Source organism: Aplidium turbinatum, chromosome 11, assembly GCF_918807975.1.
Source record: "Aplidium turbinatum chromosome 11, kaAplTurb1.1, whole genome shotgun sequence".
NCBI classification, from domain to species: Eukaryota; Metazoa; Chordata; class Ascidiacea; order Aplousobranchia; family Polyclinidae; genus Aplidium; species Aplidium turbinatum.
The window spans coordinates 14683943-14710785 of record NC_137482.1 but is presented as its reverse complement, the minus strand read 5'-3'; the positions used below and the strand labels follow the sequence as shown (position 1 = coordinate 14710785).

At 40.2% G+C, this 26843-nt stretch overlaps 1 protein-coding gene across 2 annotated transcripts; it reads left to right on the top strand.

Annotated features, from left to right (window-relative positions):
- The first annotated feature begins 15376 nt into the window (after positions 1 to 15376).
- LOC145779830 (translocating chain-associated membrane protein 1-like) lies at positions 15377 to 22147 on the top strand. Of its 2 annotated transcripts, XM_082591480.1 has the most exons (10): positions 15377 to 15512; positions 15709 to 15805; positions 16353 to 16447; positions 16778 to 16894; positions 17074 to 17163; positions 17342 to 17466; positions 17714 to 17824; positions 18998 to 19141; positions 19354 to 19499; positions 20219 to 22147. In XM_082591480.1, the coding sequence occupies exons 1-10, from the start codon at positions 15390 to 15392 to the stop codon at positions 20287 to 20289; spliced, it is 1119 nt and encodes a 372-aa protein (XP_082447606.1). In that variant the 5' UTR covers positions 15377 to 15389; the 3' UTR covers positions 20290 to 22147. The 2 variants fall into 2 exon arrangements, with proteins under 2 accessions (XP_082447606.1, XP_082447607.1); XM_082591481.1 differs by lacking the exon at positions 15377 to 15512 and having other exon boundaries at positions 15762 to 15818.
- Positions 22148 to 26843: the final 4696 nt, after the last annotated feature.

The following is a 26843-nucleotide window of genomic DNA, read 5'->3' as shown; positions in this document are numbered from 1 at the left end:
CCTGGTAATGTACCACGTTTTTTCAAATATTTTTTTAACTTTCTGAAATTCTCTCTAACTGTAGTCTACATGCATAGTTTCTAACTTCTATTCCTAGATACCTTATCCTTGTGGTTGCCATACAAACCACCGCATAAAATTTTTTTTAACTTTCTGAAATTATCTCTAACTGTAGTCTACATGCATAGTTTCTAACTTCTATTCCTATATACCTTATCCTTGTGGTTGCCATACAAACCACCGCAATAAATTTTTTTTTTAACTTTCTGAAATTATCTCTAACTGTAGTCTACATGCATAGTTTCTAACTTCTATTCCTAGATACCTTATCCTTGTGGTTGCCATACAAACCACCGCATAAAATTTTTTTAAATTTCTGAAATTATCTCTAACTGTAGGCTACATGCAGAGGTGGGCAGTAGCGCGCTACTTTTGTAGCGGCGCTACTAGCGGCGCTACTTTTTTGGTAAAAGTAGCGGTAGCAGCGCTACTTTTTAGTTGGAGTAGCGGCTGCAGTAGCGGCGCTATTTTTATCCAAAGTAGCGGTAGCGGGAGAGGCGCTACTTTTTATCAGTCGCACTCCCGCTACCCGCTACTTTTTAAATTAAATTGAAAAAAATGCTTGTTTTTTTTACAATACTGGCGTGGTCAAGCAGCTATATAATCGGCTTGGTTGCAAAGTTTCGGTCTTTTCTAGCTGACGTCAACTTCTTCGGCGAATATCTCTGTGTGATGAAGCCTATCTGCCAGGCTTTAGACATTCTCCAGGGCGAGTCCAAGGCATATTACGGAGTCTTGCTTCCAGTGGCGCGGGAACTATTTTTCTCTAGGGGGGGCTGAAGATGCCGTAGTGTTGTCAGCTTCTGGGGGGCTTCGCCCCCCAGACCCCCCTTATATGGGTCAGCATTTAAAAGTGGTAGTAGCCTATAAGCATTCGGTCCCCTCCGGTGTAAGAGACGACGCCAAAACACATACATTGTAAATTATGACAAATGAAAAACGGCAACAACAAAGCAACTGTTCAGAAAATTCAAATGAAAACGTATAAATTAGAAAGTGATTTGAAAACGATAGTTTGTGGAAGTGAGTTCTCACACGCTTCCGAAGATTGCTTTTCGCTCAGGTGTTTTCTCTATGAACTGTGTCATGAGTTCTTTGACATCGACAGTGTCCAAAATGTTTTGGTGGACATGCATCAACGCAAGATGAGTAGCCTAAGTCTTTTTTGTGTGATTGAGCTTCTCAACCACGTTTTCAAGCGTCTTAGAGCAGAAAAAGAACGTTCTGATGATGCAGCTGAAGCAGGGAGGCAAAGGCAGAGCTCCACGAATTTTCGCAATTCTTTGAAAAGATCTAGTGTTTGAGGATTTAGTCAGGCCCGGATTTTGGGGGGGGCAAAGGATGCAGGTGCCCCGGGCCCCCCTTTTGAAGGAGGCCCTCCGACGTGGAAAAAATGTGATTTTGTGTTATTTTTTTCTTTTAGCCTTTGATGTTTCTACAGAATTCTGTGTAGTGCAGGATTAATGCTACTGTAGACGTAGTAGTTTGTCGCCGGGGGCCCCCCAATGTAAAAGTGCTCTGGGCCACCCATCATCTAAATCCGGCCCTGGATTTAGTTGTGATAGTATCTCAGCAACCTTTTGAACGGAGTTTGCGGTTTTTCCACTTACAACTTCGCTGTTTTTTTTGTTTGTTTTATTATCTTTATCGACAATGTCCAGTAGATGTCCTGCATTGACAATGTCCTGCATTGCAGCAAAGCGGACTTGAGCGCTATGCATCGGTGTACGCCTTCCGACGTACACCTGACCCACGCTGCAGCCGACTGCAATGTCTGTTTTCGGTTGTCTACTCTACTTATGACTGAAATTTGGTACTACCCATTACTCGAAATCGATCACTGGGTAGAGGCAATTATCGTAAAGTTTCTTGCCCGGAGAAACAACAGCAAGTGCGGGTGGCTGGAGTCGAACATGCAGGCTCTCGACTGCGAGCCCAACGCGCTAACCACTCGGCCACTGCGCTGAACAAGGAAAGTTCCGCTTTTAGGCGATCTTTTCTGATGGCATCGGATAAGCTGTTCTCAGTAGCCTATCAGATCTTTCCTCACCATTTGCACAGCTCAGAAGGGCCTTCTATCTGTTGGCTGCTGTAAGCAGATCCGCCTGGTCGAATCTTCGATCAAGCTCAGCTTGAACCAAATCAAGGGCTTCAATGTAGCCTATTACCGTTTCCACGCTCTTTCTCCCGCAGACGACAAACCATCGGATTCTTGTGTGTTTCGAAACCTTGCTGGAGTTTTGCCCACTCGGGGATCCTTTGGCGTTTTTAGGTTATCGGCAAACGCAAAGACGTTCGCTGCATCCATAAGTTTGGAAATCGATTCATCTTTTCTGAAATTTTTGATCCGTTCGCGGAGAATGGTGATGGATTCCAAAACTGAAGAAGCAGAAATTATCTTCTTGTTTTGGAGCTGTCTTGCGACGGCTTCTGCAGGCTGATAAACTTCACCACTGCAGGTAATCGCAATATAAAGCCGCATCGTGCGTACTTGTTTTACAAAGCCGAATATTTTTGCACGTGCGTCTCCTCGCATTGCACTATCTTCTGTCATGTCGGTCAGTCATTGCGACAGGGTAGGGTAGCACTTAACAACACGAGCGAAGCAAAAGCACGAAAGCACCAACGAGTAGGACGAAAACCCAGCAAATTGCAGGCAACTTCATCGGAACCAAAAAGCGACATGAATGAAGATTTACGCATAGACGATTCACGAATTACAACTGTAACACTTTGAACAAAGTTTAAGGCATCGGCAATAAGCCTCGCTTCCTTTACAACGTCTTGCAAAATCAAATCGGGAGCATGATTACTGCAGTGAATGTATACCGATTCAGGGCATAATGCTTTAAGTTTGGCCCGCACTCACTTCTAGCAACCAGACATACTGTATTTGCTGCACCGTCAAGACAGTAGCCTTGAAGGCGTTCAATCGGCAAATTCAGCAGGGAAAACAAATCGGTATAATACACGAAAACAACGTTTCCGATTTCGAATCAGGAGCATTATAAAACCCAAGAAAAACGTTTTGCAACACGATTACTGAAAATATGTTATGTAACTGAAATTGTCAGAATTTTCTAGGGGGGGCTGAAGCAATTATCAAAATTTCCAGGGGGGGCTGAAATAGCTCTAGGGGGGGCTGCAGCCCCTTGAGCACCCCTACTTCCCGCGCCCTTGCTTGCTTCCAACTATCACAATTTGCGGGAAGAAGTTGACCGAGATCAGTGATCTTGTGACCTGTGAGGAGTTGAAAGTGAAAGTCCTTGAAGGGGTGAAGAAACGATTCAACAAGTGCTTCAACAACATGAAATGCGTTATGGCATCATGTCTTCATCCCTCCTTCAAGACGTCGTGGCTACAATTTCTGCACTACGTTTCCACGGATGATGCTGACGCACTGCGAGAAAAAGTCAAGACAGATGTAATTCGACTGTTGCGGGAGACATCAAGCCAGGTTGATACCGAGAAGAGTGACACCAACACCAGTCATGACTCCGAGGATGTATTTTTTGGAGTGTTTGCGCCATCCCGTGAAACGTCGGTGCAGATCTAAGGAAGCAGCAATTGTGGACGCCTTTTTTTCGGACATGAGCAAGTCCTTGAGCTTTTCGAATACCGAGTTAAAACATCTGTTCATTAAATACAACACCCCCATTCCTTCCAGTGCTGCGGTGGAGAGACTTTTCTCTGTTGGAAAAGATGTGCTGGACTTAGTGATGTGCTGGACTTAGGGTCCAAAAAAGCGGGCAGGACTTGATGACTCTCATTTTGAAATGCTCGTGCTTTTGAAAGTTGCGTAACAATAAATTTCCCTTAGAATGTGTTTTCTATAACGACGTTAAAATGACAGCGTAAACGAATGATAACATTCGTTTTCAAGGTCATTTTTGTGTCACTAGGGACTTGAGTTTTTCCATTGTCATTTTAGACAAAAGTAGCGGAAGAAGTAGCGGTAGCGCGCGCTACTTTGGCCCGAGTATCAGTAGAGGTAGCGCGCTACTTTTGTAAATTGGTAGCGGGTAGCGGTAGCGCGCGCTACTTTGGCCCAAGTAGCGGTAGCGGGTAGCGCGCTACTTTAAAAGTAGCGGGTGCCCACCTCTGGCTACATGCATAGTTTCTAACTTCTATTTCTACGGTACCTTAACCTTGTGGTTGCCATACAAACCACCGCATAAAATTTTTTTTAACTTTCTGAAATTATCTCTAACTGTAGTCTACATGCATAGTTTCTAACTTCTATTCCTAGATACCTTATCCTTGTGGTTGCCATACAAACCACCGCATAAAATTTTTTTAAATTTCTGAAATTATCTCTAACTGTAGGCTACATGCATAGTTTCTAACTTCTATTTCTACGGTACCTTAACCTTGTGGTTGCCATACAAACCACCGCATAAAATTTTTTTAACTTTCTGAAATTATCTCTAACTGTAGTCTACATGCATAGTTTCTAACTTCTATTCCTAGATACCTTATCCTTGTGGTTGCCATACAAACCACCGCATAAAATTTTTTTAATTTTCTGAAATTATCTCCTGTAGTCTACATGCCTAGTTTCTAACTTCTATTTCTACGGTACCTTAACCTTGTGGTTGCCATACAAACCACTGCATGCTAAAATTTTTAACCTTATGTAATTATCTACGGTAGTCTTTATGCATCGTTTATAACTTCCATTTTTTTTTCTACGGTACCTTATCTTTACTGTTGCTATAGAAACCACTGCATAAACAATTTTTTTTAACACTTTTTGTAATCAACCATTACCCACTGTAGCCTACAGGCAGTTGCCAGCCATACTTTTTACCAATCTCCCCACTATGCCTCGATTCGTTTCAGTTCTCACTGACATACCGGTAACTCAACATTCCACTCCCGCTTGCGCTGCGGCCACACATTCCACCAATCTTTTTTCAAACTCTCAAATACCAATGCATTCCAACAATTCCTTTTACACTTTAGATAGTACAGCATCCACCACCCCCATTATGACGTCCCACGCAGACGCAACCTTCACCACACCCATGCGCTCCTCCGCAACTGCGCCACACGATATCACTACAATAGGCTCCACTTCTACGCCTACCTACTATTCCCCTGTCAATATTAAACTTCCTGAATTCTGGACGGAGAATGTGCCCCTCTGGTTCAGCATGTGCGAATCTCTATTTAGGTCGCACAACCTCAACAATGAACAGATCCAGTTCGATCTTGTTCTAAATACTTTATCCTATGCTCAATTGCGTGATGTTGACCACGCCATCCTCACCGGTCAACACACCCATCAGCCTTATTCTACACTCAAACAGGCTCTCATCTCAGCCAATCAGCAGAGCTTTTCCGCACGTCTATCCACCCTTTTCCACAAATGCACTCTAGGGGATAAAAGACCTACTGTCCTCCTAAATGAGATGCGTAAGCTGCTGGGCCATGACAATGCTCACAATCCCACGGCTAATGCCATTCTAAAAAATTTATTTCTGGAGCGCATGCCGTCACAAATACGACCCATTTTAGCTGCCTCCACGCATCTAGATCTTGACACCTTGGCCCTTCAGGCCAACAACATTTTAGACGCCTCCACTTCACAACATGACCCTCTCACATCCCACGATCATTCTTCTCAGTCTCTAATCAATCAGCTCTTAGAACAAAAAATCTCTTCACTTACGCATTCTCTCGAAACCTTCATGTCGCTGCCCGATCAGCAATCTGCACCTCTTCCAACGCGCAGTCATGGTCCACAATCACCCTCGCGCCCACGTTCTTATCCTCAGGCCATGCCGCCCTTCAACCCTCATCGCACCGATAACAGCACACGCTTCACCCCCCCACCTATCTGTTATTACCATCACAGGTTTGGACACCAGGCACGCAACTGCTCCCCTCCTTGCGCATTCTCCGGTCCACCAAAAAACGGCGCCGCCCCGCTGCCTCGTCAATAGGACTTACAGCGGGGCTATCCACACAGTTATATCCTTCATCGCCTCAACCTTTTTACATGTACGATTCTGTTACTCAGCTTAAATGGCTTATCGACACAGGTAGTCCTTATTCCATTTTTCCCGTGCAACATGCACCTTCTCAACGTAGTACGTCCCATCTATATGCTATCAACAATACCAAAGTCCCCACCTTTGGCTACACTAAACTGCATCTCTCTCTAGGGTTCGACAAATCATTTTCATGGCGTTTCCTCATCGCGGATGTTCTTCATCCCATTCTAGGAATGGATTTTCTTGAACATTTCAAAATTTCACTTGACATCCCCAAGCGTAAATTAATTCTACCACCTGATAAGCATCCTACATGTTCAAACGACGCTCGCTCTTCCACCAATGTTAATATGTGTCCCAGTAAATTGCCTTCAGCAAAGCCCATTCATGCAAGTCGCGATACTAATCACAGTTCTACGGCGTCACTACATAAACCTGCCTCTCATAACATCTCTAGTACACTTCCTGCGCCATCTTCCATTGACTCTCTCCTCGACTCATTCGCTGACGTTTTTGATCAATCGTCCTTCACTAAATCTATTTCTCACCACGTACAACATCACATTATCACCTCAGGGCCACCAGTCCGCTCACCCAAACGGCGCATGTCCCCAGAAATGCTCGACACATTGTCCAAGGAACTGAATACTCTTTTTGATCTGGGTGTAATTGAGTATTCTAATTCGCCTTACGCTTCACCCATACACATGGTTAAAAAAAAGGACGGAATGTCCCATCGCATCACGGTTGATTATCGCAAACTTAACCTCCAAACTCAACCGGACCGCTACTCACTTCCCTTCCTTCACGATTTTGCTAACCGCATTAATGGCTGCAACGTGTTTTCTAGTTTAGACTTACTCAAGAGCTTTCATCAAATTCCTGTAGCACCTGAAGACATTCCCAAAACTGCTGCCATCTCGCCGCTTGGCTCCATTCAATTCCGTTTCATGCCCATGGGCCTATCGAACTCTAGTCAAACCTTTCAGCGCCTCATGGATGAAGTTTTACGCGACTTACCCTTCATTTTTTGCTACATTGACGATATACTCATTTTTTCAAAATCCCAGGAAGAGCATTTATTTCACCTGCAAGAAGTCTTTTCACGACTTGCCAACTTTGGCCTAACCCTTAACAAGAACAAATGCACATTCGCAGTACCCCAAATCACCTTTTTAGGTCACTTTCTCTCATCGCAAGGTATTCAACCCAATCCTGAAAAGGTAGACGCAATTCAATCGTTTCCTCAACCAATTACGATGAAACAACTACGCAGTTTTGTAGGTATGATCGCTTTTTATTCCAAATTCATTCCCAACTGTGCTGACACTTTGCGACCGCTACATGCTTTGCTCACACATGACAAAGCCAGTCGTAAACGTCTCACGTGGACGCCTGAAGCCGAAGCAGCGTTTGTTCAAGCTAAATCGTCCTTATCCAAGGAGTGTCTTCTCGCATTTCCAGCGCACGAAGCTCCCACCTTTCTTGCGGTAGATGCATCCGCCACTCACATAGGTTGCGCACTGCAACAAACCGTACACGGCCAATCCCGGCCCATAGCGTTCTTCTCAAAATGTCTAACTACTGCACAACGCAATTACTCAACGTTCGACCGTGAACTTTTAGCCGTTTACCTCGGTATACAACATTTTCGTTATTTTTTAGAAGGTCGTACCTTCACCGTCCTCACAGACCACAAGCCGCTAATTAGCGCTCTCCACCGTCCTACCGCATCACATTCGCCGCGACAGATTCGCCACATGTCGTACATAGCGCAATTCACTAAGAATCTTCAGCATCTCGCCGGTGAAGACAACGTAACCGCTGATTGTCTCTCCCGACCTCCCATAGCCGCTATTTTTGAGGACGTTCCGTCCCTGGATTATAATCGTATGGCCATCCTGCAGAATCAAGACTCTACGCTTCCGCCTCTCCATGACAATTCATCGCTGAATCTGACCACTCGACCTGCCCCGAATGGCCTCTCCTTGTTAGGCGAGACATCTACCGGCCGTTTTCGCCCTTATGTTCCTCCGCTCATGCGCAGACAGGTATTCGACATTATCCACTCTCTGGCTCATCCAGGCATCAAACAAACACAGCGTTTACTATCTGACCGTTTTTTTTGGCCTAAGCTTAAAATAGATGTTCGCGACTGGTGCCGCACCTGCTTACACTGTCAGCAAACTAAAATCTTTCGTCACAATATCTCACCCTTACAGCAGTTTCAACCGCCAGCTGGTCGTTTTGCTCACATTCACCTGGACCTCATTGGCCCACTGCCATCTTCCCAGGGCTTCTCCTACATTCTCACCATTGTGGATCGGTTCACTCGTTGGGTCGAGGCCATTCCTTTACGTGATATAACTGCAAAATCATGCGCAGACGCTTTTCTCATGCACTGGGTCAGCCGATTCGGCGTGCCTGCCCGAATTACCACTGACCGGGGCGCTCAATTCACTTCCACTCTATGGAAAGATATTGCCCAATTTCTTGGATCTAAGCTCTCACATTCCACTAGCTATCATCCTCAATGCCAGGGCGCTGTTGAAGAATATAACCGCGTGATTAAATGGGCTTTAAAAGCACAAACTACCTCTGCAGACTGGGTCTCCAACCTTCCATGGGTTTTATTAGGTTTGCGCTCTGCTTTGAAGGAACAAATCGACTGTTCTGCCGCAGAATTGACCCTTGGCACACAACTCCGTCTGCCTGGCCATTTTTTTACTCCTTCCGATGACACACCTTCATCTCACACTCCACTCGTCAATGACTTCATCAAGTTTATGGCCGCGTTGCGTTATGCTCCTACCCGCGTAACGCGCAACCGCCAAACTCACATTGATGATGCCTTATTCTCGTGCTCCCATGTCTTCATTCGCGACGACGCAGTTAGATCTCCACTTCAGCGTCCGTATCAAGGGCCTTTTCGTGTTCAATCACGTTCTGACAAATTTTTCACTTTAGACCTCGGTTCGCGCATTTCCAACGTTTCCATAGATAGACTTAAACCATTCTACCCGCTTGCACCACCTGACGTCACCCTTTCACCTACAAACACACCTCGTCCACCGTCCGTATCTAATATTAAAGACAACTGTTCTACCTTGTCTCAATTACCTTTCCCCCAATCAGTATCCATCGTGCGCGAACCTTCATTCATTCACCTTCAGCCCAAAGCGACTCGTAGTGGACGCATCATCGTACAACCTTCCAGGTTTACAGACTAACCTCCACTCAACCAATTTATTCTACAGCAATTTACCGTCCTGAGCAAGACGTCAAAACTGCATCCATTCTGTAGCTTACCGTCCTGAGCAAGACGTGAAAACTGCATCCATTCATTCATTTTATAATCACTCGCTTAACTACAGTCATGTGACGTTGTAACTACTTTTTATGCTCGTGTTTGTCGCTTTTTTTAATGAGTGCTGAGCCTACTCAGTAACTATACTACGACTCTCATAGTTTCTTGTCTCGTTTCCTACCTATTCAGCCGGCATTGCCTTGCCATGCCTTGCCAATTTAATAACTTGTATGCCTGCATGTATCGCTATTCTTTTTTCATTATGTGTCCCATCATCAGCCGGCGCCTGCCGCCCATGGCACTGCCATATTGCAACTACTTGTATCCCTGCATGTATCGCTATTCTTTTTTCATTATGTGTCCCATCATCAGCCGGAGTCTGCCGCCTATGGCACTGCCATATTGTAACTACTTGTATCCCCGCATGTATCGCTTTTTTTAATGTGTCTGAACTGCTTATGTGTAACTTTCTAGCGGTCGCTACTTTGTATCAATTTCGTTTCAGACCTGCCTATCAACACGGTTGCTGCGAGAGGTTGATGCGAGACTTCAAGGAACTTCAATACAGCACAACGATGATGACACGACAAGCTCACTGATGAGACCACTTCAACATGGCACCACAGCACCCCATGTTCTTCACGACTTGCACTGAGTTGAACAGTCCCTCATCACATACCTCAACATGAGATGCCTCAACCACGAGATGCCTCCACGGAGATGACCCTCAATACGGCTATCCACAGCCGCCGACGCAACTCTAACATGGTAAACCCCATGTCTGCCGCTACTTGCGACACAACCTTCGACATGCAATTGCTGCATTGTCCATCCTTCAAGCCTTCTCTGCGTCAGAAGCACACCGCGACGTCAACCCAACCAGTGCCGCTATTTTGCGCCACTTTCGACATGCAATGGCTGCATGTCACACAGCTTGCAACTATACAAGCTGGCCTCTTTCCTGTCATATTCGTCCTATATCAACGGACTCACTACTCAGCTGCTGTCGTGCTTGTCATCCATCAATGGACTACTAACTGAACTGCTTATCAGCTGCTGTCGTGCTCATCATATACATCACCGAACTTCCAAATGAACTGCTGTCGTCTTGTCCTCCCTCATCAAAAAAAACTCGAACTAATAGTATGACTCTCGGACATTCATGTCTCGCACAACCCTGCGCGCGCACCGCTTAGCCTATGTACTTTTTACTTTTCTGGTTTGCTTCCATGGATGTCAACTCCTATCTCTTCGGAGGCAGGACATGGACAGACATGGACGCTTACCTGTTTGCATACATGCTTAATTTTTTTCTCTATAAACGCTTGTAAATATTTTTCTCTCATGGCTGATTTTACAGTTGTGCCCCAGTATTCAATTTCAGTTTCTAACCCTCAATCATAACTTAATTTGTTTTCGTCATTCACGACGTTTCATCTACGTTTCAACGTCGTTTTGACTGGGGCCAACGTATGTACCGACTGCTGTCTCGTATTCGTCATCAGCCATATCTGCAGTGCAGTTATCATAATTCTACTGTTTAGTCTACTTTCAAGTTTTAATATTATTAGCATAATTCAACTGTTTCAAGTTTTATTAATTCATTTCCAATGCGCCTGGCAGCACTCGATTCTTGCATAAAACACGCTAGCATGGCAATATTCGTTCTTTTTAAATTGACACAACTTGGTGTAGCTCGTCGTTGTCTCGGCTATCTGATGACATCCTCTTGCACGCTGGGTAATCAATAAAGAAACCCTTTTGAGAAGCAACAGTAGTGCTCTGTCTATGTATACAGAATATTAGTTTAGCCACTTCTGTTACAAATGAATCAACAAATGAATAAAAAAATTTCAAAACGAATTAAAAAAGTTTTTTCTAGTCTTTATTTTTAACAAATTCCTTTCATTTCTTAGCACAAATTCTCTGAAAAAATCACACCTTCTAATAGGCTGTAAGATTACGTTTCGCTGAAGTCCGAAGTTAAAAATTAAATCCAGTCTCATTGTCGCACAACAATCAGTCAAGTTTCAAATCATCATCTCAACCAACCCTTCAAGACAACTTTCCACTTTCACTTTACTACGCTACGCTGAAGAGGTCGGGAGATCGAAACACTGGCCTTTGTTCGTAGTTGCTTTTCATAATGTCTTTTTAGACATTCTTTTTGGGTCAATAATGTCTTTTTAGATATTACTTTTAAAGAAATAAAAAGGAGTCAAAAGGCATGTAAATTTCACTCTGTGTGGAGCTACATGTACTTGAGAGGTTAACTGTTATTCTTTTATTTACAAATTAAAAAAACTTAAATTTATTACTCACATTTGGAAAGATTTAAAAAAATGGGCTGTAGGCTACTCAAATTAAAAATTGACCACAAAAATGCACTTTGGGTCAAAATTTAGTTAAAAAAAAAAAGATCGATTCCGGATAGTATCGAACTCATTCCCTCTAGAATGGCAGCCCGAGACGTTACGTATGCGCCACGGACTCAGTTGAAGAAATCGTGTTGAATTTAAAACTTAACGCGCTTATCGTCTTTTGCTTTAAAAGAAAAAAGTGCTTATGTAGTGACGTCATGACCGGTCAAATAGTGTTTCAGATTCAAAGACCGGAGCCGGTCAAATAGCCACTGCCTTTTTTTTTTCTTTCCGTACCAGGGATATCTAGAGAAGGGGATATGAAGGCTCACAGCGATTGCCTTATTCTTATGACACTACCAGGGCGGTATTTGCAGCGTGTTAAACAAGCACTTCTTCTCAAAATTGCAGAAAGTTTTATAGTGTAGCTGGTACAGTCAGCTACAGAAGACAGTTAGTAAATGTTACATAGAGCATATTCAAAGAATACTTCTTTAAAAAGACAGTTGAAAAGTTACCAGTAAATCGTTTTTCTTAACAAAACCTTTGCAGTAGGCTAGATGTAAAGCCAGTATACGGGTAGTTGAATTAACAAGTAACCATGAGCATGCAATTAGTATCAATGGCTGATGCTAATAGCGCAATGCAGCTTACCATAACAAGATTTATTAAACTACTATCGGTACCTATTATAATTTTACGGTAAACAGAGATTATTTACGATAAACAGTAGCCCTTCTATTGTCAGACGTACTAAAAGCCTTCATATCCCCTTCTCTAGATATCCCTGTTCCGTACCTCTACTTCTTTACTTCTAATTTTAGCAAATTTGCTATTTTAACTGGTTCAACAAATTTGGCAAGGAATGGGCCGCTAGGCTGAAGTTGTTCTAATCCAACTGCTTGTAGGCTAGGCCTACATTAGGCAACTGCTAAATTTGACGCAAGGCGGCTCTACAAAAGGTCTTAAGAGATCACACAAAAAGGCGATAAAGCCAGAGACGGGAGCAGGGCTCTGCCTCTGATTTGCTGACGTTCCAAATAATTAAATACAATGGATTAGCGGTGGCCGGTTGGAAATTTCTAAAATGGTTAACAGAAGGTGCGAAATTACAATAATCCACTCCACAATGAATTGTTCACATGTACCAGACAAAACTAAATTATAAACACGTTTCGCAGGCCGCACACAGTTCAAAATTGGCACATCTTTACGGGCCGCACAATTTTTCTTTGCGGGCCACATTTGGCCCGCGGGCCGCATGTTGCACACCCCTGCTTTAAAGGATTAAGAAAAATTTTGCGACAATACAGTTCAAAAAAACCATGCCAGTGAGAGTAAGAGAAAAGAGACTAGAGTATGGAAATGAAAATCGGGGGAGTTTCCGATTGTTGAAATGTTGTCTGGGAAATTAATTATATTCACCAAGTGCCGCTGAATGGAGAGTAGTCTTGAAAATTGCGTTGCTCAAGAGACAAGCGTACAGCCGCACACACGAGACTCAAGAGCCGAATCAGCGCCCTGTGATCTTGAGTCTGTCGGCGCTTAACCACTAAGCTAATAATGGGGCGGACAAAGCAATACAGCAAGTCCAGCGTAAGAGTAACTTTGGACCAGGTGAGTCAGTGGCGTAGCTAGGGGGGGGGGGGTGGACCGCCCCGGGAGGCACGTCTGGGGGCGGCACTTTCAGACTACGGTTTTTGATTTTGATTATAATCTAATAAAAAAACGCATTTCATTTTCACATGCTTTTTCTTGAAGGGGTGGCAAAATTTGAATCCGCCCCGGGCGACACATTCCCTAGCTACGCCACTGAGGTGAGTACACCCCTCCTCTCAATCAAGATCTGTAAGGTTGTTGGTCTTGACAACATCCACCTGCAAACATGTTGGCACCACTATGCTATAAAGTCTTGGCTGAGAAAAATTCCCCTGCCTGCTTATGCCAACACTAAATCTGGAAATAAGCCCAAGTAGCCACAAGCATACTTGAAGAGCTATCGACTGATATTTTCCTGTATTCTTTTTAAACTCTTGGAGTGCCTGTGCCTCGTCTACAATTGAATGGAATCCAAACTGTAATTCCTCTCACACCTTGGGAGCAAGCTGTTTTTTGACAAGGTAGATCTACTGCAGAGTACCGTATATGATTGTTACTGCAGATCCCAAGATATTGAAAACTGCTTTGAAGTCAAGAAGAAGGCCAATGTTGGGTATTTTGACCTTACAGCCACTTTAAACACCGTGTGGTAGTGGTACCAGTAAAAGACCTCACTTGCAAACTGCTCTTCTTCTGGACAAGCACATGGTTTGTGTGATCATGGAAGTTGTTTGCAACAGAAGTTTTACTTCCCAAAGTGGTAAGCTAAGCAGGTTATGACTCTGTAAAAATGGAATCCCCAGGGTTCTGCCTTTGCTCCCCTTCTGATCAGCATCTTCACTAAAAATCTGCCAAGCAAGATATTTTTAAAACATGCCTACCGGTGTGGGCCGATGATGTGGCAATTATACATTTGTTGAAAGTTGAAACGCTTGACAGGACTTGAAGCTAAGAAATGTTGACACTTTCGATATATGCTGCTTGTTACACTAACTAACTCACTTCCTCTCGTCGAGAGTTGGAGGCAATGAGGCATCAAGTTTCTCTGTTGTGAGATTTTTCTACTGCAGTTTTGTAATCAAGTCCGGACCAGTGACCAGTCTTCAACTCTTCAATATCATTAGTCCAAATTCTTGATGGTATGCCCCTGTTTTGTTTGCTATTAATTTTTCCTTTTAGTATGGTACAGGTAAATGTCTTTGAATAGAATTATTACGAATCATGTGGCAAAAATATTTCAATTTTCTTGATTTAATTGTTTTTAAAATTTCCATGTTGGTTTGTATTCTAGATAGTACATCTTTGTTGGTGATTTTATTCTTCCATGAAATTTTAAGCAAAGGAATTTATTTTCGTACGAGTCAGTTCAATCATAAATAGCTCAAAATCGATTTCGATCATCTAGCAGCTACTGGTAGATCATCTTCAGTTAAGCTGAAAGCAAACAGGGCTCACAAAAACTTAAATGATGAAAGTGCGAAGGAATGAAAAACGTTTTACTCTTGCTAGTACGTCAAACAATTGATGGAAAAAACCAAAGGCGAAATAAAAGGAAAATGGCACGAAAGAGTATGGTATAGACTATAGAATTGTATCATCATAAGCATAACCAGGAAACATCAATAATACGAAAAATATTGATTAAAATGACAAAAAGTATAATATAGCGATAAAAAGAATTAATTACATCAAATAATATCCATGAGATAACCTGACAACTACCTGCACAATTTTTTTTTTGACACCTGTCAGAAGATATTTCATTTTCTTAATGAAATTTTAAGCATTCTTCTATATATAAATCCACATTTCAAATGCCTCAAGTCGTTTAACCATTTGTGATGATAGTGTCCATGTCTCACTAACATATGAAACATTTTTTAGTGATTTTTAGGAAACTGTTGTTTGAATTACAAAAAAAGCATGATAATTTATTGTGATCTAGATCAGCATTAATAATAATAATAATATTGTTGCAGATAATTGTATATATATATATATATCTTTTTTCTTTGGAGTTAATACACTGTTTGTCTAATTGTCATTTTACTTGTATCTACCACTATGGGAATGGCTAGAAAGAAAACAAAGAATCATCCAATCATGAGCCATGAGTTTTTGATTCAAAATCATGCTGACATATTTGCCTGTCTTGCCATACTAATTGTTGTTGGACTGTTATTTGATGTAAGTCATAATCTAGACTTGATGAATTACTATTAACTGGTAAGTTGCATCCATAAAATTTAATTTTACCTCATGATATTTGGCAGGGAAAGTATATACAGAGTGAACTAATAGTACTGTATTTAATATTTTTGTGTTATGCTCATTTCAAGGACCCAATATCATTTGGATTTTTCAACAATTTTTCTTATTTCAGACTACTGCAAAAATAAGCAAATTGTTCATATTTCTACAACATCCCATTGAAAATAAAACAGAACCAAATGAAATTGAGTCAGATGATACTTTTGTTGGTTAGTACAAAGAGTTAAGTAGATTGTAAAGTTAACTTATGGTATACTGCTTATATAATTTGTTATGGGTTGTGGTATATTTTTGTGTAGGCCATCTGTGCCAGTGGTTATCAATAGTCAGAAATGTGCTTCAAAGCATTGATCTGATCAACTGGTATCTATAATGATGCATGCTCTAACATGCTTTTATGGTACAGTGGATTTGGGACATTTAGCTAAAGCAATGTTATTTGTTTATAATGACAATAAAACAGGCAGTAGCTATTTATAATGTGAAAGAAAACCATAAAATAGCATGCAAAAGCATGAGTGAGCATGGTTGATCAAATGAATACAGACTCCATGTAATTTAGAATCCCAGCTTCGTTCAGTAAATCTTACCTTGTTTCAGTACCAATAGTCACTCTGAATCTTTTTTTTTTAAAGCATCAAGCTTGTACTTGGATCTTACTTTATAAGTTAAATTTTGCGGAGGATTTTGCCTTTTTTCAAAGATTGCTACTATAGTACCATGTATGCCTATTCCAACCTTGCGTTTTGTTTTCAGAGTTTGAAAGAGGAATTTTTGATGCATTTACTGTCTTGTTTGCATCGCTGCTAATTGCTGTGATGCATGCAGTTCTTCAAGAATATGTTATTGATGTAAGTGAACTAAGCCTCCTTCACATGATCGACTCGTATATAGTTAAGTTACGTCTGTTGAAACTTAATATATCTTGTCACTTTGACTTTCAGTTTACTTTTTTCAACTAACCATTGCATTGTATATGTTAGGAAGGTCATGAATGAAACATATTACAACTAGTTAACTCTTAAAGTTTTTGGTATGTTAAAGTTATGGTGCTCCCCCAAAACTTTCTCTGCTTTGTAGATCTGCTACTGCCTTTGTCCAAGTGTTGTACGAATATTTCTGCTAAAAGTTGAATAAAAGTTGGTTGCAGAAATTAAAATCTTTTTGTTTTGTAATTTCAGAAATTGTCGAAAAAACTTCATTTGTCTAAAAGAAAGACCAGCAAGTTTTCTGATTGTTTTCAAGTGGTTGTTTGGTCTACGGTCACAGCTGTATGGGGTACTCGCATTATTATTAAGGTGCATTTCAAACATTATATTGAAAGTTAACTTGAACTTTTAGCTGTTTTTTTATTTGATGTAAATTTGTCTCCATGATTTTCAGCTTGATTTAAAGATTGTACCATTGTTGCAAGAGATTTGAAAGTATTAATAGATTGTTTTTGCAAACGATAACTAACTATGGTGTGTTCGAACAGGGAGGATTTATTCAAAATCTGGCGCTTTTATGGGAAAATTATCCTCACAACATTCTTGAATGGGAAGCAAAGATGTTTTTTTTGAGTCAGGTACAACATGAAATTATGAAGCAACGAAATTTATAGTTTTTGCACAACTTGTGATTTTAGCACAACTTGTGATAATAAAATAGTATTATACATGCTTTTCGAGTGTGTCGTGCCTTACACATGACTTCGCATGTAAGAGCAATTTGAAAAGTTGCTGTAAGTTTTTCGTTTCTTTCAGATGGCCTATGCAGTACATTTGTATCCTGAGCTGTACTTCCAAAAAGTGAGAAAAGAAGATATCCCAGTTAAAGTGCAATACTATACTTTCCATATTATCTTCCTCGTTGGAGCATATGTTTTACAGTAATTTTTTTAATTTTTGTTTTATCAAGTGGTTTGGCTTACAAAAGGTGCAAGACTTTCATCACTACAGTTAAGATTTTTTATTCAAAAAAAAAAAGTTTTATAAACATGATTGCATTTTCCGCTTACACGAAGATTTAAAGTTGTTTTAATCTTAACTTAAAAAAACTAAACCAGATGCTTTTTGTGCATAGATTGAAGGTTTGCAGACATGATGCTTTTAACTTTTTTTCTGGCATTTCTTTAGCTTTTGGAGAATCGCTATTGTCATTCTGACTTCCCATTGTGTCGCTGAGGCTGTGTTCCGCGTGAGTCGCATATTTTACTACTCGGAGAAGAACAGCCTTGCTAACATCGGGTATGCTTAATTATGCGCTATACAGGGGTAGCCAAAGTTTTTCAAGCATAAGCCGCATACAGCAACCTAGTGCTGTTTATAAGTCGTAAAATGTTCTGAATTGTGAATATGTAGTAAAATTTAAAATCAATCAGTTATTAATCAGACACGACAAGTGTTTGCCACAGTGCCATATAGACGATCTGTTGCATACAGCCATGGTTGCATACCATGAAATCTGTAGAGTAGACTGTAAATTGTTATCGCAATCCGAACCAAGTTTGCTAAGTAGTTGTTAGTTAAACTTCCATGTATTTAGATATTACATAATCCATTACTGTATTATTAAATACAAAGATTTACGGCTGAACTGTATGTCGTAATATAAATCAAAAAAGAGTTGTATGCTAATTTCTCAAGCTCATGATATTTTTTTTCTGGCACGTATTTCTTGAACTCAATAATTGAAGGGCTTTTATTGGACATTTTTATTGCCATTTTTTTTAAGTCTGAAAGTTTAATTTCAACAGCAGATAAGTGTGTGGCAAAAAGTTTTGGATTGGAAACCCGTCATTAATTACGTCAACGTTGAAGAGTTTCTCATGAAGGCAAAACATTGCTTTAAGCATTAAATTTAGTTTGAAAACAATTTATGAGATCTTGCAATTTATCCTTCTATTCTTGAGTGTTTCATCGTTTTGTCTATTGTCATTAAGCTCTGTTCCTCTCTCATCGAGATGAGGAAAATGAACGTTTCATTTTGTTTCTAAAAAGGTCTTATATTGTTTGTTTTTTTTGCAGTGCCATGTTCAGAGTTTGCTAATGCTTCATTACGTTTGTAAAACATCAAATTGTGCAACCATTCATCACTTTCCAGTTGCAGATAATGCCGCATGTGGCTCGCATGCGTTGCTGCAAGCTGGATTTTATGACTTATTAATCCTCGTGTACTTTCACCTTATTTGAGAATTTGGAAAATAATCACAAGTATGCGAAACTGCTTGGAATAACCTATCAGAGGTTTGTCAGTCCGAGGATGAAGATTTAAAGCAACCAACCTTTGTTGTATGCATTGAAATTAGAAAATTAATTGCACACGAAAATCCGATACCAAATAGATGTCTATGTTACATTTACTAAGCACTCTGAAAGCAGATATGGATGAGTTTGTTAATTCCCGTCTCGTTGTTTCAGGCTTGCCGTTTTTAAATTTGTCTTCCCGGTCGTCCGAGTATTCATTCTCTCCATAGGAATTTTAACGTTTTGGTTTGGGCTTGGCAAAGCGAAAAATCAAGACTTGGATTTTTCGACGGGAAACTTCAACTCCTTTTTTATAAGGTGAGATTGCTGCAGTTAGTCGGTGCTATGCCGTGGGCTTGCACATCATTCATCATCGCATTGTTCGTTTTAAACCTAACCAGTTTTTCATTATCTTTATCATAGAATGTGAATTCTAATGATGTGCTTTCTAAATGTAGCTTTCCTACAACTTGCTCATGAAACTTGCTGAATTCTAACAATGTTGAAACGATTTCAAATCGTTGGTTTAGATTAACTTGCTTGGCAAGTTTATGTATCCTACAAATGTGGTTGATGCTTCCGTTCGTGCGCCGGCAACTGGAGGAAATGCGAAAAGCCAAAGAAGCGAAGAAGATACAAACTGATCTGAAGTCGAAGTCTGTGGGCAAAAAAGCGCGTAAGATGGATTTCTAGTGTTAAACGTCCACAATCCACACGTACATTAGCAGTGTCGTATGGAATTTTAGCACGTGAAGGGTGTTATCTTTTAGCCAGTTTTTGAATATATTTTCGCGTTGGTAAACTGTGTCGAAACTTGAAGCCACCGGATAGTGTAGTCAACTACTGTAGTCAACTACATTAAAGCCTCGATGAAGCAACCACATGCTGCAGACTATTTTGTTTATTTATCTAAACATATCGTCACATCAATTTAGTAGATGGTTTGTCGAAATTAATTTTGCAAAGCAGTAAGTACACATAAAAGAATCTGACAAATGTTTTTCTTTAAAAATATCTATTTACGAAATTGCTATGCTTTCTATGATATCGGTATCAGTCTAAAAAGGAGTATAGACAATGGACATACAGAAAATGTTAGTTTCTGAATTGCAACATGAATGCTGTTCGTTGCACGTTACTTTGTAGAACAACATCACTTAAATGCTACTTGATGGTGGAAGTTTAACGCAATCTACTTGCATCATTGCAAACACCGGGTTGAGGTGGTGGCCAACGTTTGCTGCAATTGGCAAAATAATATGCGTGGCACGAATATGTGCTCATTGCTGCTGATTGCTGGCAATCAAGTTAGGTCGGATAATGCTCCAATTAATTTATTAATTGGTGTTTTTTGATAAGTTGATTAATGCTCTGATATGTGAATGTCGGTTGCAGAGAAAAAGATCGAAACAGAAGATGGAAACACTAAAGCTGGAAAGACCAGCAACAAGTTGAAGAGGAATTAACCTGACAGAAAATGAATTAAAAACGAAAAAAAAACACGTTAAAATGCTTCTAAAAAGGCAAAGTTTATATGCATTCGCATTAGTTAATGTTGGTATAAGAAATCGAACAAAACAAATTTATTTAAATGTTTGTACTAATGACCCAACATTACATTGGGAACCTCATCGCATTGCTGCCATATTGTCTAAGCCTAAAGAGTTTTAGCTGATACAATCAGCGCAGCCATTACTTTGTTTAATTGTAAGTGGCCTTATATTGCTTAGCGAACTCGGTAGTATATTATCCTGTAAGCAAGTCGGCAAAAAAAGCAATTATGCTGAATGATTGGAAGTCAATAGTCAGGTCGGAGCTCTCTCCAGACAGCCAAATCCGTCATTTTTACATTGATTCAACTGCAGACGTTGAATCAATGTAAAAATGACTGGTTTGGCTGTCTGGTGCTGCGCAGCGGAATGACGTTGTTAAAACTTCATACTTTTACAAGCTTGCCTAAAAAAATTATCGAAATTTTACCTAGCTCAGATTGTTCGTCTTCATTCCATTCGTGCTCAATACTTCATACAATACATCAAAAGTACTCTTGTTTAATTATTATTTGTAAATGTTTTGTCCTTGAAAACTGCCATAGTAGTTATAGTTAGTGTGTCCTCTTGATAACACTGATAGTGAAGTCCCCCTGGTCCTAGGCAATATTTTTGTTTTCAACATTTTTATGTTGATTTATTACTCATTGATTTCCAAGTACGTTCTAATATACAATATTTTTAAGCGGCGTTACATCTTCGTGCTAGCCATAAACCGTGGCAACTTAATGTGTTTTTCTCAAGCATGCCTGTGTTTGTGTAATCTTTCAGATGTAGCTACTTTCGACCACATAATTACCGCTTCCCTTCTAATTCACCAGTCTGCATCATTGCTCCAAGATTGAGAAGCATATTTTTTAAAATGAAGCGTACATCATCACGTTTTCATACTGTATCGCCCCATCTCATTACAGTGCAATTTGGACTGCTTCTGCGGTCAAGATATGGCAATCGTGCAGTTTAGCAGAACAGGTATTATTCATTGTCATTGATATGTCGCTTGATTCAACCACGCCGCTTGTATTCGCGTCATTGAAGCATTCACCAGCGCTAAACGTTTTTGATATTAATCCTTTGCTTTCATAGAACTATAATTTGTTGAAAAAACTAACATTATACACAGAAATAAACAAAAAATTCCAAACATTTACAGTTTTTAGTTCATTTATTTTTTATCTCAAATGCCGTGTCGTTGCTTGTTTTTTCTGCTTATAGTTCAACAAAGTTATTTCTTTACCAAAATTATACGTTATCTAATTTAACGCAACATTCACTAGTGTGCTACTTCCAAATGGGTTGAGAGTGTTATAGTTTTACTTTTAACTTAAACCGTTTAAAATAACACTTGAAAATCTGTTCGTCGAACAAATTAGCGCTTCCATGCTCATGTGTTTTATTCGTTAGCCATCCAAGTGATCGAACTGGGTGCGAATCAATTTGAATGTCAACTTCCTGTGCAAAGTAAGTTGACACCTTCGTATGGCATCGTATCCTGTATTTTGCACCACATTACTCTGCAGTGCGTACTGCGTAGTCGTTGATGAACTCGTGACATGCTCTGCCGGTAAAGCGCTCTTTTTTATGTCTGCCGATGTTGAATCAATGCGAAAAGACTGATTTACTGACTAGGCGCACTCACTGAACCGTTGTGCCTAGACAAGCCGGGTGGCCATATTTTTCGAAAATGACATTGTTTACACATAAACAATTACTTTAACGTGTCGTACTACGCTGCAGCCTCAAATATATCCTCGCATCGTAATAAATATACTCGTGATCACTAATTGTGTTGGACTTATCTAGTGGTAGATTAGATTGTTCATTAGGCCTAAGCTACATGATCGCAGTGAAAAAGCAGAGAGGCTTTGCCACCTTGCTTGACGAAAAATAGTCTACTCTAACACAGCGCTTACTTACTGAATGGACAACCTATAGAACAAATTTTAGCCAAGGTTTTTAAGTTCTCACAATATTTCATATGTCTCTTAGTTCATTAGAATTCCGTGGTTTAAAACCTCTACAATAGAGTGGTGCTTAGTTGTACACTAAAACAAATTGTTGGTCTGACCCTACCAAAATATTCCTTTTGGTTAAAAAACGCCAACCGTAAAATTTCATTGATAAAATCATTAATGTTTAGAGCAGGGGTGACAAACCTTTTTGTTGTCGCTGGCCACTGTCAATTACACTTGAGTTATCGGGCCACACAACTTAGCGCTTGTCAAAATTCCATGGCGTCATAGATTGGAATCGACTAAAAATACAAGGTGAATTGGTGAATAGTGTTTTCACAACTTTACCTTATTACTTTCCTAATTTCTAACTTTAAACCCTGACAGTTAGTGTTTAGGGCAAGAAAATAACAAAGGAAAGGTGTACCAGTGATGGCATAAAACAGGTTTGAGATGTCTTTATAATGCAAGAGCGATTGTGAAATTGTTTTGCGGGCCGCACAAAATTCTCTGACGGGCCGCAGGTTCGTCGCCTCTGGTTTAGAGGTAGCTTAATGGATCCGAAATTCCACCCAAATGAGATATAGAACACATAAGCAGTAAGAATTAAATCTGAAAAAAAAAACAACACAAAAACAACCTCTTATTGCCTTGCAGTCCGAATTAAAAAGATAGTGCTGGGCCAGATGCACGATAGCTACAGCGATTTATATGGCTGTGGCAGCAAAGAGCTCCATGAATAGAAGGAACTATCAAAAAGCGGTAACCTATGTAATCAGTATATCCAACTCCTTATTTGAGAGAAATTTCAGATCCATTGAGCCACCTCTAAACATTAATGAATTTCAATGAAATTTTACGCATTGTGTTTTTTGACCAAAAGGAACATTTTGGCAGGGTCAGGCCAGTGAAAATGAATAAAAAAATAATAAGGACCACCCTACTCTACAAGCATGCGAAACTGTCAGGATCAAGCTCTAGTCTACAAACAAGCTTTCTCAGTCCCAGAATATTCCCTCAATCATATTTAGCGACACCTAGTACAAAAAATATTTACAAACAACCTCACTTCACAAGAAGCGGATGATTTACTCTGCTAATCTTGGTAGTCACTTAAACATGACAATTCTCTGATAGGCCCGATGACACCGCCAACCAATCGGAGCATGTTTAAATGAGTATCGTCCTACTGTGACCCTTCTAGCATTCAGCCAGAGAGTTAATGCTACTTTGAATTGTGTTTGGTAATTCCAAAAGAAAAAAGAATTGTGGATTGAGTGGGAATCGAACCCACGTCATCGAAATGACTACAACTGCTTTAACCCTCTACGGTCTACGTCATACTGGGGCCGACGAAACGTTGACTTAATTTATTTTATATTAGAAATGTTTTCTATGTTTTTCTTGCAACTTCTGATTGGTCCCAATGATTCATTTGTCTTACAAAAGTTTTCTGTGTTTGATTGCCTACCGCTAATCCTGATCACCGGGGCCTGGATTAGTTGTGCAAAGCCTCTTGCCTACATTTACAAGAAAATTATACAAAACTGCCAGGATTAAGTTTGCAAAGAATCCTGCGTTAAAGGTTTCTACTGTTAATTATTTTTATTTATTTGCATCAGACAGACAGTCCATCAAATTCAAATAAACCATTGAATGATTGGATCTTTATCCTAGGTCTGTGAAAGCTTCGAGTCGAGAGAGTCCTTTGACGCAAGGCCGGTTACAAGGATTGGCAGAGTGGAGAGAGAAGTTCTTTTTATTTGCATCAACAGCACATGTGGAAAAAACAATACAAGATTACAATGTGAACTAGGTTGTTTTAATGTTTGCTGACGATGATGGGAGTGGCAGAAGGACCGAACTGGTCATCAAGTCTGCCACACCCGTGTGGTGTCATAGCTTATTTGACATGGAACGGTGTCGGAGTTGAACACAAATATATATTGTATACATTACAAAATAAAAAACAATACACTGGAGTTTTTCGATTGTTAAAATGGTGTTGCCGGGGAATTAATTCCACCCATTAGGGCCGCTGAATGGAGAGCAGTCTTGAAATACACACGAGACTCGAGAGCTGAACCAGCGCCGCGTGGTCTTGAGGCGAGCGCGTAACCACTGAGCTCTCGGGACGGACGAAGATCTTGATTTTGCAGATTTTGTGTTGGGAAAGTCAGGCGTTTGTTCGTAAAACCAACTGAGCAAACCGGGCGAACTAATCCACCAAAATTGTCATTTGAGATATGTGAAATACTTTTGCCAGATAGGCTTATTCATTGCTATCACTTCAGCAGAGTTGACTTTTGTGCAAAAACAACAACATGCAAAACTGTAAATAGGTCTTGTAATGACAAACAAAATAGGACAGCTTCGTACTAAGTCAAGCTCGTAGACCACACTGCTGCTTAACTTTTTTTGACATTGGTTGAATGTCTTCATTTGTTTACTAAATTATAGCTACGCTGCTCTGGTTGGAAAGAGAATGTTGACAAAACAGTGCAGGTGATTGCTAATACTTGTCCTGACATTTTTTTTCGATTGCAGAAGCGACAACTGCATGGCTGTAACCAACAATTGTGAGTTGATATGTTTTGCTTAGCACTATCTTTTCACTTAAGCATACGAGTATGTAAACAATTCGTCACCGAAAGCACTTAAAGCTTTTTCGGATGTTCGATCGTCCAAAAACATCTATCTACAAATTCTACAGTCATCCTAAACCATTTCCTAGTTTTGGTTTTATCGGCTACCATAAGCATGGCCGTGTTGTGCCTTGCCAAATTCTTGTGTTTAGTAAATCATTTCGGTCTCAAGCTCGCTTGAGCGTTGGCGTTTTGTCGTTTATACCTATTGGCCTACTACTTTCTACTCAAGATTTAATTGATTGATTTGATCTTAATACTCGGACTGGAAAAGTTTCTTTTGAGAGCCTAATCATGGCAGTTTTGCATACTTGTAGAAGTTTTGAATGACTGACGCAGGCCCGGTCACGGAGATCAACAGAGTGATGTTTCCGCTTGTTGGTGAAGTGTTGTTGCCGAGTAATTGTTTCATGCTCTTGCTGCCGCTGAATGGAAAGCAGTCCTGAAATGCGTTGCTCAAGCGCGCACTCCGAGAGCCGAGCCAGCGCCGCTTGATCTTGAGTCAGGCGCGTAACCACTGAGTCAATAGAGCCAACAAGCTTAGTCCTGGGTGTTTCACATACTTGTAGTCTGTAGAGGTTTTGAACCACTAACGCAGGTCCGGTCATCGACCTTGACAAAGTGAAGTTTCCGATCGTTAAAGTGTTGTTGTCTGTGAATTATTCTACCCTATAGGTACCGCTGAATGGGGAGCAGTCCTTCAAACGTGTTGCTTAAGAGCCAACCCAGAGAGTGGAACCAGCTCCGCTTGATTCTGAAGCTCCTTCGTTTGTAAAGTCCTGCGCTTATCTAAGTGAGCTATCGGAAAGCACTAAAGGTTGGGAATCAGGAAGCACGACTTTCAATTATTTGACAGTTTGTATTGAACACAGAATCAAATGCATTTTTTTTTCAATCAAATGCAATTTTTTTTCTTCTTTTGCGCAAGGAATTAAGGATGCAAGGATGCAAATTCCTAGCTAAGGATGCAAATGCAAGGAATTATATTAAAATAAACATAGCCTAAAATCAGTAAATTCAGTAAATTTAAACGTTTTTATGGACTAAACATTTTTTGATGCAAGTGCAACTCCAACTTTCCATTCATCTTGTTCAATTGAATATCGTCAATATGACAAAAAACAACACAAAAATTTATGTTTTTGCAACATTACAATAAAACACAGAAGGCAAGGCTATGCACTTGCTGGATTGAACAAGTTGCTTTGCAATTCCTGTAGGCCTACATAATGTAGGGGAAAGCATAGTAATATGGGCCTCTTGGTAATATGGTCCACCCTTGTTTGGCGTATTTGAAAAGAGCACGTGGTCACGGTTCTTAAGCAACTTGAAAGAAAACTAGAAGACAAACAAAGAAACGTAAACTTTGATTGAAATTTTGTTTGTGTGAATGCAGCAGCGAGGTGATTGGGTTTTGATAGGAGTTGTTATAATTTTTGCTTGAACGCAAATAAGTTACAGTGTTGGAGCTTGTGCGAGTAGAAGAATGGTTGAAGGCTTAAAATCTTTACAGAATATCTGTGCAGTGCATGCATAATGTAACAGGAAGTTTTGAAGTGACATGTTTATATTTGATGGAAAGATGAGAAATTACAAAAGGTCGTGCTGTTGTGCAATACGGGCCACGTGGTTTGGACAGGTAGTAGTTATGGGCTAGTAGCCAATATTTACCTCTTTTCACCTATCTATCTCAAAGTTTAATTTGAATTTTTATTAAGCTGATAAAAAATATTTGTGTGTATAGTGTAGTGTCCTTTTAGTGTAGCCATGGCCACCTAAAGATACGGCCTGATTTGTCACATTTTGCAGAAATTTCCAGGTTTTTCTAACTTTGGGCGAACGTTTAAATAAATTTTTCTAAAAATTAGATTTT

Bases quoted from the DNA above. Each gene is read 5' to 3' on its own strand.
- LOC145779830 (XM_082591480.1), top strand. From the start codon at position 15,390: ATGGGAATGGCTAGAAAGAAAACAAAGAATCATCCAATCATGAGCCAT. The intron at 15,806-16,352 runs GTTAGTACAAAG...TTTTGTTTTCAG, and splicing joins GTCAGATGATACTTTTGTTG to AGTTTGAAAGAGGAATTTTT. The intron at 17,467-17,713 runs GTAATTTTTTTA...GCATTTCTTTAG, and splicing joins GTTGGAGCATATGTTTTACA to CTTTTGGAGAATCGCTATTG.